General features: G+C 32.5%; 1 protein-coding gene across 1 annotated transcript; it reads left to right on the top strand.

Moving 5' to 3' along the window:
- The first annotated feature begins 2,049 nt into the window (after nt 1–2,049).
- LOC111639371 (cathepsin B-like) lies at nt 2,050–10,658 on the top strand. Its single transcript, XM_023385242.1, has 4 exons — nt 2,050–2,233; nt 3,232–3,431; nt 6,485–6,600; nt 10,419–10,658. Exons 1-4 carry the CDS (start codon nt 2,101–2,103, stop codon nt 10,654–10,656), a joined length of 687 nt encoding a protein of 228 aa, XP_023241010.1. The 5' UTR covers nt 2,050–2,100; the 3' UTR covers nt 10,657–10,658.
- The last annotated feature ends 5,576 nt before the right edge of the window (nt 10,659–16,234 follow it).

A 16,234-nucleotide genomic window follows, 5' to 3' on the forward strand; every position in this document is an offset into this window, starting at 1 on the left:
AATAAGTTTAATTATTAAAATGTTTTTATAACTTTGAATTAATACAGTATATTCTTTCTAATTATTATAAAATTAATTTGCAATAATTTCAGATAAAAAATTTCTTGAATAAATTAAGATAATAAATATTTATAAAACTTTCAATTCATTTTCATAAAATATCTTGTAACAATAAGACAAAGTTTCTGTATTATATCGAATAAAATTAAAACCCAATAATTGTATGAAATAATATAACACCAAAACAAAATTATTTTTGAATTTTATTTTTTTATTTTTACATTAATAGATTAAATTAGTTTATTATATTTAAGCTTTTTCCAGTTTTCTCATTCACTTTATCTAAAACATGGCACATTTCTGCTAATAAGTGGAGTAATAAGTTCTGGTGATTGTTTACAATATATTCCCGGTCTATTTTCTGATATTTTAAAATGTAACACCATGAAAGTTCATTTTGGAAGTCATCAATAAATTGCTGGTCAAGTATTTGGTAACGAGAAACATAATTCCAGTTTAGATAATCTTTTAATACGCGTAAAGTCATAGTTTTTAATCGTTGGTATTTTAAAATTTTTTTAATATCAAACTTATGTATGTATCGCCTAATAAAATTATCTGAAAGAATTTGAAATTCGGCGACTTTATTCCAATCAAGATATTGTGAAAAGTTTGTTAAGAATGATTCGTCTAACACCTGATAATCGCAAATTAAATTCCATTTTGCATATTTAATATGTTTTTCAATAAATGAAGTAGCGAATATATAGTTTTTCCATAGAATTTTCCAATTTAACTTATCAGTAAGACCTGTTCACATGCAGGTGATTGATTTGATAAATCACATGATGGGTAAAGTATATAAAAGAAAATCTGACAAGAATCGATGTCATTCTCCGTTATTATTGACTCTTCAAAGTATAGTTAAAGGTAAGAACATATATCAGAAGTTATGTAAATAATAAATGTTAAATACTAATAATTATAAAACTTCATTAGCGGAAATGCAGAGAGGATTACAGTATTAGAATAAATGTTAAGTTTTCCTAAATGCTATCGGAATATTTTATATAATACAATCTGAAAAATATGTAATTTATATAAAGATATACGTAAATTACAAGTTTTAATACCATTTTGTTTATTGTTCAATTGTATGTTTTCGCTTTAAAAGCCGAGTCGAAGTCAATTGTTGTATCGTATATAATTTCATCAAATGAAGACATTGTCTGAATTAAAGAAAGTTCCTAGTAATTCCCCTTTTAATGTACATTCTCCAGAGGACTATTTAGAAAATAAATTCGATTTTTTGTTTTAATTCTGTACAATATAAGTGAGCGATATCGACTCTCAAACCATATAATTTGATATTCCCTTATCCACTTTAACATTTTTTTTTCTAAATTCAATTTTTTAAGTTTATTTTATCATTAATTTTTATTTTATATTTTGTTATTTTTACCTGCTAAATATAACAGACATAAAGAGTGCAAAAAAAGTTTAGCTGTTTTGTGGTGATTTGTATTTTCGACAGTTGTGCAGTTACAGACTCAACGTTATCTCAAGTGTTTTTCCCCTCTCACACAGTTAGTGATAATACAAATAAAACGGAATATTTCAGATAGGTTCTAAACTTGGATAACGATAAGTGTCATATTTATTATCTACTTTGAAGGTGCAGGTTATGGTAGAACTTATTTATTTTAAACTTCTTTAAAGTTTTGGTATATTTTTATTTATGACGCCACTCTTTGACCGCTAAGATTTTTTGTGTGTGTGTCCATCATGGGTTTGACCAGGCCCACAATTAAGTAACCTGGTGTTGTGGGAGTGGACCGACATGAAGTTGCTGGATATATATGACCGTGGTGCCGTGGTCTATCCTCATAAAACTATGGCGGTTTTTAATTTCGAAGCGCATTTTGTAAACAATTTACTCGTGTAAATTACAATTAAGTTGTAGTCAAAATATTATTGATGCATCTACATTAAATTTTCAGTTTTGCTTATGCTTATATAAACTTGTTAACTCTGAATAACAGCAAACGATTGGAGATAATTTAAAAACTCTATTTAATATATTTACAGGAAGTAACAATCATGAAAGTATTGTTATTACTAACTGTATTATGGACTGTGGCTTCGTGTAAATACATTCTTCCCGAAGGAATCGATCCTCTTTCTCAACAAATGATAGATTACATCAATTATATCAACACTACTTGGAAGGTAAGTAATGGTGAAAAATTTTATACTTCACGTATGAAATTTAGCTTGGTATAATTATAAAATTACAACAAACCAACCATCATTAATATTAAAAGAATTTAAACTTCATTGTATTTTATAATAATATTTTTAAATACAACTATTTCTTACTCGGTATCTGCTAGAAGTGCCGTGCCAGGTCTATATCGCTAGTCTTTACAAATGTACGAGTTTAAAATTTTGGGTATATTAATGTGTCTAAAAACTGTATTTTTATAATCTATTGTTACAATTTAACCTTTGAATTTTAAGGATCAAAAAAGTGCAAATTTAAATTTTTAAATAGTAAACAAACATCTTTTTACGGATACTTTTAAAAAAATTTTAATACCGAATCATACTCCAATGAGTTTTAAATCTAACTAAGCATTAATAGTCTTCTGATTGCATCCTGCGATGGATTTTGCCATGTCTAATGCCTTCGATTGTCAACAATCGAATAACACCTCGCATTCGATTCTAATACAGTTTGATATAGGCCACGCCATTTTGTATATCTCAGTAAACACAAATGCCACCTATTAGGGTTAGTACAGGGTTACGTTACTGTGTACATTTTCAATTTTATTTGTGTGAACCTTGTATGCAATTTTTTTTCCTCAACAAAGCTTATTTATTGTATCTATTTCGTATATAGTGTGTACTAGAGAGAGAATTAGTGACATTTAATTTCTGAGATGTTTGATGGTGGTATCTGAGAAACTTATAGATTACACCTTCATCCATGTAGTCAGGTTTTCAATGATTGTAACGAAACACCTTTATCCACTCGTGTCTTTGACTATATTAATTGATATTTCTAATATAATAACGAAATTGTATTGATAAAATTACAAAATAATAAATTTTATATAAACTTTATAATACAAATAAAACAGTTATTTTCGAAGTAGTTAAGAAGTATCATTGTTTAAATAAATTATAAATGAATTAAAACTTAAACTTTATTTTATAAACACGCAGGAAGAAATTTTGAGGGCGTGAGTCTTAAATACATCAAAAGACTTATGGGCGTTCACCCAAAAAGTAAATATTATGGATTACCTAAAATTCGTCACGAAGTTCCGAAGGATATTCCTGAATCTTTCGACGCTAGAAAACAATGGCCTTATTGTAAAAGTATCAGTTTAATCAGAGATCAAGGTTCATGTGGATCGTGTTGGGTAGGAATTTATATTTTAACTTTTTTTTTTATAATTTTTGATATTTTTGTAAATATCATAAATATATCTTCTTAATTCACATTCCAGTCTTTTTACTCCTATCAAGTATGTTTTATGTGATAATTTATCAGTTTTTCTCTTTATTCTTTTATCCAAAGTATGATTAAAAAGTTTCCGGACTGACTTAATATAAAAGTGCCTTACTTTACTTACAACAACTACACGTGTGATCGAATTTCTAGATAATTAAATTTTCAGCATGCCTAGTAACATCATTTCGGCGATTTTCAATGGAAGATTTACACAAACAATTCATATGTTTGAAGTGTTGCTTCCATTTGAAGGAATCGGCCAGTGAAAACTTTTTGATGATACAAAATGATTTGGAAAAGCTTCAATAAACAGAACGACAATATTTGATGGGTACAATATGTCTAAAGATTGCTGCAACTTCAGTCATACCTGATCTAAGATCTGGACACCCAAATACGATAATACATCTCGAAGCTATTCAAACATTCAAAATTTGATGTCTGTATATCGGAGGATAAATATCAGAGAAGTTTCTGAAGAAATCAATGTGTCAAACGAATTGCATTCAATCGTCCATGACGCTCTTGCTTACAAAACAAGAGCAAGCAAGTTTGTTCCTTACATATTAACTGAGCAGCAGAAGAAACATGGTCAAATGGTTCGCAAACCATGCTCCGAATGGCTGAAAATTGACAAAATGTGAGAAGATAAAGTGTTAACCGCAGACATTTTATTTACCAATTTGATACTAAAATTTAATGATATCATTAAAGTTTTGTGTGAAATCATCTCATAGGTGGTATCTAAAATTTTCTGCTAACTCAGAGAGACCTGAAATTGTCACATTTTCATAGCTCTTTATTTCCAAGAAACTATCTTTAGAATCATTTAAAGATTCTTGGTACTGCAAATGCTCTTTACATCGTGCATGAGATACTCTCCAACTAACAACATAGCTCTTTGTATTTTAATGATCAAACTATAAATCTTCAAACATTTCCATGGATTTTCTCTTCCTGTATCTGACGGCGAGTTTCAGTTCATAATCAGACTCGGCCCTTATAAGTTCCACCTGATCTTTGCAGAATAAAAAAATAGACATGATTTTTTACAAGTTTGTGGTATGTCTAATTTTCAAGTTTTTACAAGTCTAAACAAAATATTGTTATTATAATTTTTATGATAGATTGCGAGATATAAATGTCTAAAATTACATAGGAAAGGAAACGAAAAGCAATTTCGTTAGAAACAAAAATAAAAATCTTAGGATCGCCTTGCGAGTGGTGAAGGTTCAACATCTGTGAAAAAAGTTTTGACTTCAACGAAGCAACTGTCAGAACAATTAATAGAATTCGAAATTCTATAAGAAACTCTATCATCTGAGGATCAAAACTTAGCTCAAAAATATTATTTAATCTCTACTGTACGAAAAAATCTTAGAAAAAAATTGAAATTTTTTTGGTGCTTTAGATTGAAAATTTGGTGCAAAAGAGGTTACCTGTGATTCGAAATATTATTAAGCAGATGGCACTATGAAATTGTAAAAAACTACAGGAATATGAACCATCAACTAAGCATGCAACTCAAGGTAAAACAAAAAAAAATTTTTTTTTGGTGAAGGATTGCTGACAGGATTCTAAGATGAAATGCATTTCACAATATTAAAATTAAAGGGAAAATTGCATCTGCAGTGAAAACGTTGCCAAAAGCTTTCCAGAAAAACTGAACAAAATAATAATAGAGAGCGGCAGTGTTCCTGACCAGATTTTCAACGCTGTCGAAACAGCTACAATCGATCCCCCTATAACACTGTTGATAATTCCGTTTTATATGAATTCCATGTACAAGTCACATAGATTTTTCAAATACGTGAGCCGTTCACAGCCCAGCACACGTATTTATAAAATCTATGTGACTCGTACAACATGGAATTCATATAAAACGGAATTATCAACAGCGTTATAGGGGGTCGACCGTATAAACTGCAAGAAAATTTACGTTTCTCTTTTACACGGTTTTATGAATGAAATATAATTATTTATTTTATCTTTAACGGCTTTTTATAATTTGCAACGTATCTTTTTGCACCATTTATTGAGGAACGTATCTTCTGTATAAAAAAAATTAAGTGTAATCGTTACCACCTCTAAGGCGAACAATAGAGAACAGGAGGATCTCTATTTAGTCCTGAGTAAGTCATCTCATTAAGAGAAATTAAAAGTCGTACTTTTTTCTCTAATTCTCACCACAATAAGGGTATTGGCACTTATATTCTCCAGTCACCATACCAGTATCGTGGGTTTCTCTGCTTGCAGGTCAAAACCTTCAAGTCACTCAAAAAATGATGTCAGGTCATTCACAGTTTTCAGGATGGTAAATCGATTTTGAAATACAAATTGAAAAGCAGCACACTAAATGTCATATTTCTCATAAACCACAAAAGAAAAGCAGACATTTCAGAAATTGTGGTAAACCAGGTCGAAAAATGTCAGTGTCGTGGTTTTTCAGTGCAAAATGGAGGAGTTTCGTGTATTGGTTTATGTAGTATTTGATCCAATAGGGCTAAATAAGGCTTAGTTTCTTATTGAAAGTATCTTTTTTGCATATGCCTATGTATTAAGTCGCCTTATTCCAACCGACCAACATACAACCCATTCAGTTTTTTTACCCAAAAAATAACACTTTAGTACTTCCTCAGTCACCTATTATTTAGATTTAGCCAAAAATAATTGTTTTCCTTTCTTTTCATAAAAGTAAAAGATCAGATATGAAACAGCTACAGGAGGAGGCTATTTCGAAAACTATCAACGTAATTTCTTTTCTCCCTTGTATTAATAGTTATATGTACAGTCCGGCAACTTATTGGTCATTCCTTGTATTTTTATAAGGTGAAAAGTATAACTTTGTTAATAACTTTTTCCAGATAGACTTAATTGAAACTATATAATTGCTACATGATAATAAATTTTTATTTAGTTTGTTTTATTAAACCTTTATACGTCTGTGTGTATCTTAAATAGGCATTTGGAGCTGTAGAATCAATGTCAGATCGAATTTGTATTAAAAGTGGAGGAAAATTGCAAGTTGAACTTTCAGCTCAAGATCTAATGACTTGTTGTGATTTTTGTGGAGATGGGTAAGAACATGCAGAAATACAATGTTGTTATTAACATTTGTTTTTTCTTCTTGAATTTAAGAAATACTAGAACTATTTCTATCACATTATCATATTAGCTGCTTTTATCACACTTGTCAGCCTCGACGGCCAGATGGCCGAGCCATCAAGGTGACAACCAACCCCTCTGGAGGATTCGAGATCGAATCCAGACTGATAAAAAAGTCCCCAGGAATATTTCCGGGGTGGTCGGACCGTTTGTGTCGGTCTTCGTCCCTCACCATCAGATCGCCCCGTTGTGGGCCTGGACGAACTTAAAGTGGGCTTGCTGTAACAGGGTGGAAAGAGCAAAAAAAACTTTCAGTCATATTTTAAACTCTATGATGTGGGCAGTAAGTGGGTTGTTTAGCAATCCCGTTATGAGTTCATACCAGACTTACAACAGAGCGGTCGGTAGTGAGGGAAGACCAACTGAACGGATCAACGCCCAAAAATTCTTGGGATAATTTAACCTGTGTGGATTCGTTCACGAGTCTCCAGATCGGTAAGCTTCTACTAAGAGATGGTTGGGCTATTCAATTAAACTAATAGAAGGTCCAAAAATTCCAAAAAAGGTAATCTTATTGCAGTATTCACTTTAAAACTCAGTCCAATACGCTGACATCTATATAATATTGATTAGTGTAAAAATGGATTTATTATTAATATATATTTATTGAATTATTTTACTTATATGTTACGGCCAAAGCCCGAAATTCGGCCAGTTCTCGAATTGGCTGGTTATTTCGCACTTTGGCCGAGAGGTGTGGCCAAGGTCCGATTTACTTGAAATGACCAGTGTACAGTACATGATACTTTGGCCGACCATTTCGAAGGGACTGGTAATTCCTGGCCAAGATTCAATGTGCTGATACAAGACTGTCCGGTAGGCGGCACATTTTTTGGTTCCAGCGTGATAGTGTTCTCAAACAATTGCCAGGTCGCCCAACCGCGCATAATGGCAGGATATCCGAGCAGTGCCAAAGCGTATGTGGAAGTGTTGATGACAGAGACAACTCTCTCCAGTTACAATCAATTTTCCCGATTTATTGTTTTTTGTTATGCTTACAAAAACAGTATTTTCTGTCCGAGAACGGGACGATGTGAATATCCGGATGACTGTAGGGTGGCTGGGCGGTAAGACGGTTGGTGAGTTGATCAGTTAAACAACTGGACGTCTTGAGTTTGTGTCGAGAGATATGCGTCGTTTAAACATCGGTGAAACGGAGACTATTTTCACTATGGAGGATGCTGTACAGTATGAAAATCCGGTGGAGAAGCTCTTCTCCGTGTCATTCGTAATTTATTTATGAATATGGTCCCGGTTCACTTCCGGAGTCTCACACAACTGTAGTCCAGAAGTGAATTTTCCATTCTGCACGAGAAACTGCTCACACTGGAATCCGTGGGCACAAAAGAAAAGTTACTACGAACCGTCGCATCTCTCCAATCACTGACAGGTGGCCAAGGCTACACTCGATGCAATTGCATTACTAAGTCAGCAACAAATCGCTGTAAGTACAAAAATAACAAACGGTGTGTAATTCGAAATGTCATAACAGTTCATCTTGTCGTAACAAGTGATGGTAGAGATTGATAATCTACTATGATTGATAAATAAGCCTANTTCGGCCAGTTCTCGAATTGGTTGGCCATTTCGCACTTTGGCCGAGAGGTGTGGCCAAGGTTTGATTTACTTGAAATGACCAGTGTACAGTACATGATACTTTGGCCGACCATTTCGAAGGGACTGGTAATTCCTGACCAAGATTCGATGTGCTGATACAAAACTGTCCCGTAGGCAGCACATTTTTTGGTTCCGGTGTGATAGTGTTCTCAAACAATTGCGAGGTCGCCCAACCGCGCATAATGGCAGGATATCCGAGCAGTGCCAAAGCGTATGTGGAAGTGATGATGACAGAGACAACTCTCTCCAGTAACAATCAATTTTCCCGATTTAGTGTTTTTTGTTATGCTTACAAAAACTGGATTTTCTGTCCGAGGACGGGACGATGTGAATATCCGGATGACTGTAGAGTGGCTGGGCGGTTGGACGGTTGGTCAGTTGGTCAGTTGATTAGTTGGACAACTGGACGTCTTGAGTTTGTGTCGAGAGATGTGCGTCGTTTAAACATCGAAGAAACGGAGAATATTTTCACTATGGAGGATGCCGTACCGTATGAAAATCCGGTGGAGAAGCTCTCCGTGTCATTTATAATTTATTTATGAATATGGTCCGGTTCACTTCCGGAGTCTCACACAACTGTATTCCAGTAGTGAATTTTCCATTCTGCACAAGTAACTGCTCACACTGGAATCCGTGGGCACAAAAGAAAAGTTACTACGAACCGTCGCATCTCTCCAATCACTGACAGGTGGCCAAGGCTACGCTCGATGCAATTGCATTACTAAGTCAGCCACAAATCGCTGCAAATGCAAAAATAACAAACGGTGTGTAATTCGAAATGTCATAACAGTTCATCTTGTCGTAACAAGTGATGGTCGAGATTGATAATCTACTATGATTAATAAATAAGCCTAACACATAATTGAATTTGATAGTTTATAGTTAATAATCAATATAAAGTATGAAATTATACAGACCCACCAAAATCTGCTAATGACTTTCTTCTGATTTTGGCCGATCGCTTCATGCCATTTCGCAAACTGCCCGGCCATATCCCAAAATCAAAAAACGATCAGACATTGGCCAGTCAATTTGCAGTGACTTTGGCCATTTTCCGATTTGCCCGGACACTTCCTATCTTGGCCGTAACATATATATAAATGTATATTTCATATAAACATTTATTTTTATTTTAATTGCGTTTCTGGATAAGCCAGTATTTATCGAGGAGAATTGATAAAACAAATTCCACGATTATATAGAAACTTAAAAATACAATTGCACAAATATATTAGATTTTATAGGCAAAAGATAGGGTTTCTCTAACGGGATCCCGGTAATTCCGGCTGTTTTTTTAATCCGGGAAATATTTCGAAAATTTTTCTCATCCCTGGAAAATCCCACAAATTTCTTAAAAGTTCACTTTTTTGTGTGTGTGTTAAGGTGGAGCAAATTTTGCAAATAGAAAGTATAATTAACACATAAACTGTCAGAATACATTTGTATTTATTAATTTTAATGCTGCTTATTACTTTTTTAAATTTTTGATCGTTATGGCATATCACAGATTGTCAATAATCAAAATGTAGCCTATTTGTGGCAAGACTCAGAAGATTCTTTACTTGTCAGAATCTGTAATATCTTGAATAAATGTGCTTATGCTGTCTTAATTTTTAACCATGCCTAGAAGCTTCAATAACTGCATTATACCAGGTTGTGCAAATTGGGCAAGAATACAAACCAGTATGAAGTATGCAAATATGAAGGTTTTCTTCATAAACCTGATTATTAAAGCCAAACGAACTGCCGAATTACCAGGCTATAAGATTAATTCTTCTATTAAAGCAGCCGAAGTAAACAAATCAAGAATACTAGACAGCAAATGAAGTACCAAAACGTATGAGGAAAACGAACTAAAAATAAATCTTCGAGGTTACAGGTGATAAACACATAACATCTGTCTTCTCTTTTTTTGTATATCATTCGATTTCGAGATTTATTTTATATCTTAAAAATAATTATTTATATCCTGGGATTTCCCTGCATTCCAGAAAAGAAATCATCTTTTTTTCCAAATCCCGGGACAAGCAAAAGATCGGGAAATTAAAAAACCTAATGTAAAATAAATTACGTATAAAATAGAAAATTTTTAATTTTTTCCCCCTCTAATTAGTTGTTATGGAGGCGGTCCAGGTTTAGCTTGGTGGTATTGGGTATATGATGGAATAGTAACTGGAGGATCATACAATAGTAATGAAGGTTGTCAACCATATCAAGTTCCTCCTTGCGAACATGATACGAAAGGTCCACTTCCACCATGTTCAGATGATAATCCAACTTTTTTATGCGATAACTCCTGCCGTAAAGGTTATAATGTTACTTATAATCAAGATAAATATTATGGTAAGTGACTTTTATTTATATGTATAATAATGTACTGACGTATTATTTTTTATAAAAATTTTTTAACAATTATATTTTCATTAAAAATTCGATCTTTAAATTATTTGAATTCAGATTTGAAATAAAAACTTTTAAAATGTAAAATATTTCCGCGCCTATTGTATCTATCATTACTGCCATTACAAATTGAGAGAGGGAGAAACGATACAATGAAATAAATTATAATACCTAAATGGATTAATTTTAATGGGTATTTTTTCCAGGAAAATTAGTTTGTTTTTAGAAACATCAGTCATAAAATTCATTTTAATTACACCGAATTGTCCTAAATTTTTCAAATTATATATTATCCATGATTTTTTAAAATACTTTCAATGTTGTATTTTATTCTACATACTTTCAACTCTTTCTGTATTGCGGACACTAAAAATATCCTTTATTCTATGGTCATCATGAGTTCCGCCGATTGCACGTTCTTTGACTTTTTGTGACGTCAGACACTTCATTGGCGTTAAACTATGTAACGCTGACAATTCGATCGAAGAACTTTACCGTTAGTTTTGCGTAATGCTGATTGACTAATTAATACTGCTGAAACTGAACTACTAACACACACTGTAATAATTAATAAAACCTTTAATTTACAATAGGAATATATATTAACATTAGAACACTTGTAGCTTTGTGTGATAACATTTGTCTGAAGAATAGAAAAAACAAAAGGTGGGAAAAAGACAAAAGGAAGCCGGAGAGGAAAACCAACCAGTGCTGCCACCAAACACCAGATCATGAAAACGTTTAGAAAAAATTTTTCCGTATTTTTCAACAAGTACAATTGAGCATGCATATTGTACGACGATGCCTTTCATTTATTCATGATGCTACTTTGTTACAAACGGCGTATACTGCAAATGAAAAATATGCCTTCCGCAGAACGTTTAGCGCTTTTATTAGAGTACTGCGTTTGTACATCTTGCTGAAAGGTTGATTCTGCTAACATGTTCAGATGTGACAAATGAACTTGATTTTAAAAACGATTTTTGGTACATCATTCTGCACAATATTTGTATACAAACTTATAATACGCTAGAAGTAGATTATTATTTTGATGAACAAGGAAGTGAAGTAACTATAATGCATCCTGCTGTCAGAAAAGCTACAACAATGCTTGATGACATTGCAAATAAAATGTTTATTAGATCTGAAAAATTTTAGAATATTTGTTTAATAAAATGGTTAGATGAGTCAACACTGATCTCAATATTTTACTGACGAAACGGAATTCAAAATACAGTGTTCATTTCAATATCCCCAATTGATATATTTATTTGAACCATAGTAGAAATACAGTCGACCCCCTATAACGCGGTAGATACGTTCCACTTTTTATGAAATTCATGTTCTACGAGTCCTTAAATACATGAACCAATCACAGCCCGGCACGTATGCAGTTTACGGACTACGGCTGTTTGAAAGATTTTGTTCCATAAAATTAATCGATTCTAGACTAATTTGACTCAACATTTCCAAAACACGTATAATGTTTTGGGAATAATCCATATAAACTATATAAACAAAAAATTGTAGGATTACTTACCTAGTGTGCACCGTTCAACAACGCCATTGCTTAAGCTTGTTTTCGTCGCGGAGCGGAGCATCGAACGGCAGGTGCGTGTGTTTCCTGATAAATTATTTTTCTGCGAAAAATTCGCTGAACTTTGGAGGCATCATTAATATAAATATAATTTTTATTGACGTTAAACAATAAATGGTTTTTAGTAGGTCCGCTGCTCGTTTAAACTCAACGGTTTGTGCAATATCCGCTATTGGTCTAGATAGACCAATTCTGTCGCGACACGAGTCGGCGATGACGTTTTACCGCATTTTACGAGTCGCTTTTAGCGTCTTTATACGAATACGGTCGCAATTTTTTCGACGCGATATACGAGTCCGCATTATATAAACCCGTTTTATAGGTGGGTCTACTGTACTCATTCTGTATTTGAATAAAAGATTCTTTGTATAATTTTGTTCAATTATTATTACATGTATATTGCAAATAATAGTACTGTATAGCATCACTATTTAATAAACTTGTATAATTTCACTGTGTAATTTATAATACAGTCGACCCCCAATAACACTGTTGGTTATTCCGTTTTATATGAATTCCATGTTGTACGAGTCACTTATATTTTACGAATACGTGAGCCATTCACAGCCCGGCACACGTATTTGTAAAATGTAAATGACTCGTACAACATTAAGTTCATATAAAACGGAATAATCAACAGTGTTATTGGGGGTGTCGACTGTATTCTTTTCATGTAGGTTTTTATGATTTACTCTATTTACTTAATGCTATGAAAATGGTAGTAGTATTTAACTTTAAAAATTCCTAAAATGTAAGTAGTTGAAACAAGGATTTTTATTTAAATGATTGAACGTAAGATTACACTTACGATTAGACTTAACCTAGCGAATTAGCGAGAAGACCACAATTATGACGAATTTTCACTAAACCAAAAAAACATAACACCTTAATTTGCTGAGAAAAACTTTTAATGAAAAGCTAACGTTTTCAGCNAAATGTATATTTCATATAAACATTTATTTTTATTTTAATTGCGTTTCTGGATAAGCCAGTATTTATCGAGGAGAACTGATAAAACAAATTCCACGATTATATAGAAACTTAAAAATACAATTGCACAAATATATTAGATTTTATAGGCAAAGGATAGGGTTGTTCTAACGGAATCCCGGTAATTCCGGCTGTTTTTTTAATGCGAGAAATATTTCGAAAATTTTTCTCATCCCTGGAAAATCCCACAAATTTCTTAAAAGTTCAGTTTTTTCTTATTTTGTGTTAAGGTTGAGGAAATTTTGCAAATAAAAAGTATAATTAACACATAAACTGTCAGAATACATTTGTATTTATTAATTTTAATGCTGCTTATTACTTTTTTAATTTTTTGCTCGTTATGGCATGTCACAGATTGTCAATAATCAAAATGTCGCCTATTTGTGACAAGACTCAGAAGATTCTTTACTTGTCAGAACCTGTAATATCTTGAATAAATGTGCTTATGCTGTCTTAATTTTTAACCATGCCCATAAGCTTCAATAACTGCATTATACCAGGTTGTGCAAATTAGGCAAGAATCCAAACCAGTAGGAAGTATGCAAATATGAAGGTTTTCTTTATAAACCTGATTATTAAAGCCAAACGAACTGCCGAATTACCAGGCTATAAGAGTAATTCTTCTATTAAAACAGCCGAAGTAAACAAATCAAGAATACTAGACAGCAAATGAAGTACTAAAACGTATGAGGAAAACGAACTAGAAATAAATCTTCGAGGTTACAGGTGATAAACACATAACATCTGTCTTCTCTTTTTTTTGTATATCATTCGATTTCGAGATTTATTTTATATCTTAAAAATAATTATTCATATCCTGGGATTTCCCTGCATTCCAGAAAACAAATCACTTTTTTCTCCAAATCCCGGATAAGCAAAGGATCGGGAAATTAAAAAACCTAATGCAAAATAAATTACGTATAAAAAAGAAAATTTTTAATTTTTTTCCCCTCTAATTAGTTGTTATGGAGGCAGTCCAGGTTTAGCTTGGTGGTATTGGGTATATGATGGAATAGTAACTGGAGGATTATACAATAGTAATGAAGGTTGTTAACCATATCAAGTTTCTCCTTGCGAACATCATACGAAAGGTCCACTTCCACCATGTTCAGGAGATGATCCAATTTTTTTTTTTGCGTTAAGTCCTGCCGTAAAGGTTATAATGTTACTTATAATCAAGATAAATATTATGGTAAGTGACTTTTATTTATATGTATAATAATTTACAGACGTATTATTTTTTATAAAAATTCTTTAACAATTATATTTTCATTAAAAATTCAATCTTTAAATTATTTGAATTCAGATTTGAAATAAAAACTTTTAAAATGTAAAATATTTCCGCATCTATTGTCTCTATCGTTATTGCCATTACAAATTGAGAGAGGGAGAAACGATACAATGAAATAAATTATAATACCTAAATGGATTAATTTTAATGGGTATTTTTTTCCAGGAAAATTGGTTTGTTTTTAGAAACATCAGTCATAAAATTCATTTTAATTACATCGAGTTGTCCTAAATTTTTCAAATTATATATTATCCATGATTTATTTAAATACTTTCAATGTTGTATTTTATTCTACATACTTTCGACTTTTTCTGTATTGCGGACACTAAAAATATCCTTTATTCTATGGTCATCATGAGTTCTGCCGAGGGCACGTTCTTTGACTTTATGTGACGTCAGACACTTCATTGGCGTTAAACTATGTAACGCTGACAATTCGATCGAAGAACTTTACCGTTAGTTTTGCGTAATGCTGATTGACTAATTAATACTGCTGAAACTGAACTACTAACACACACTGTAATAATTAATAAAACCTTTAATTTACAAGAGGAATATATATTAACATTAGAACACTTGTAGCTCTGTGTGATAACATTTGTTTGAAGAACAGAAAAAACAAAAGGTGGGAAAAAGACAAGAGGAAGCTCGAGAGGAAAATCAACCAGTGTTGCCACCAAACACCAGATCATGAAAACGTTTAGAAAAAAATTTTTCCGTATTTTTCAACAAGTACAATTGAGCATGCATATTGTACGACGATGCCTTTCATTTATTCATGATGCTACTTTGTTACAAACGGCGTGTACTGCACACGAAAAATATGCCTTCCGCAGAACGTATAGCGCTTTTATTAGAGTACTGCGTTTGTACATCTTGCTGAAAGGTTGATTCTGCTAACATGTTCAGATGTGACAAATGAACTTGATTTGAAAAACAATTCTTGGTACATCATTCTGCACAATATTTGTATACAAACTTATAATGCGCTAGAAGTAGATTATTATTTTGATGAGCAAGGAAGTGAAGTAACTACAATGCATTTTGCTGTCAGAAAAGCTACAACAAAGCTTGATGACATTGCAAATAAAATGTTTATTAGATCTTAAAAATTTTAGAATATTTGGTAAATAAAATGGTTAGATGAGTCAACACTGATCTCAATATTTTACTGACGAAACGGAATTCAAAATACAGTATTCATTTCAATTTCCCCAATTGATATATTTATTTGAACCAAAGTAGAAATACAGTTGACCCCCTATAACGCGGTAGATACGTTCCACTTTTTATGAAATTCATGTTCTACAAGTCTTTAAATACATGAGCCAATCACAGCCCGGCACGTATGAAGTTTACGGACTACGGCTGTTTGAAAGATTTTCTTCCATAAAATTAATCGATTCTAGACTAATTTGACTCAACATTTCCAAAACACGTATAATGTTTTGGGAATAATCCATATAAACTATATAAACAATATAAACTATATAAACAAAAAATTGTAAGATTACTTACCGAGTGTGCACCGTTCAACAACGCCATTGCTTAAGCTTGTTTTCGTCGCGGAGCGGAGCATCGAAAGGCAGGTGCGTGTGTTTCCTGATAAATTATTTTTCTGCGAAAAATTCGCTGAACTTTGGAGGCATCA

This window comes from Centruroides sculpturatus, unplaced genomic scaffold (assembly GCF_000671375.1).
Source record: "Centruroides sculpturatus isolate CEXI.00-Female unplaced genomic scaffold, Cexi_2.0 scaffold1239, whole genome shotgun sequence".
NCBI lineage: Eukaryota > Metazoa > Arthropoda > Arachnida > Scorpiones > Buthidae > Centruroides > Centruroides sculpturatus.

Coding starts and splice junctions, on each gene's coding strand:
- LOC111639371 (XM_023385242.1), top strand. CDS start 2,101: ATGAAAGTATTGTTATTACTAACTGTATTATGGACTGTGGCTTCGTGT. Junction 2,234..3,231: donor CAACACTACTTGGAAGGTAA/GTAATGGTGAAA, acceptor ATAAACACGCAG/GAAGAAATTTTGAGGGCGTG. Junction 6,601..10,418: donor TGTGATTTTTGTGGAGATGG/GTAAGAACATGC, acceptor CCCTCTAATTAG/TTGTTATGGAGGCGGTCCAG.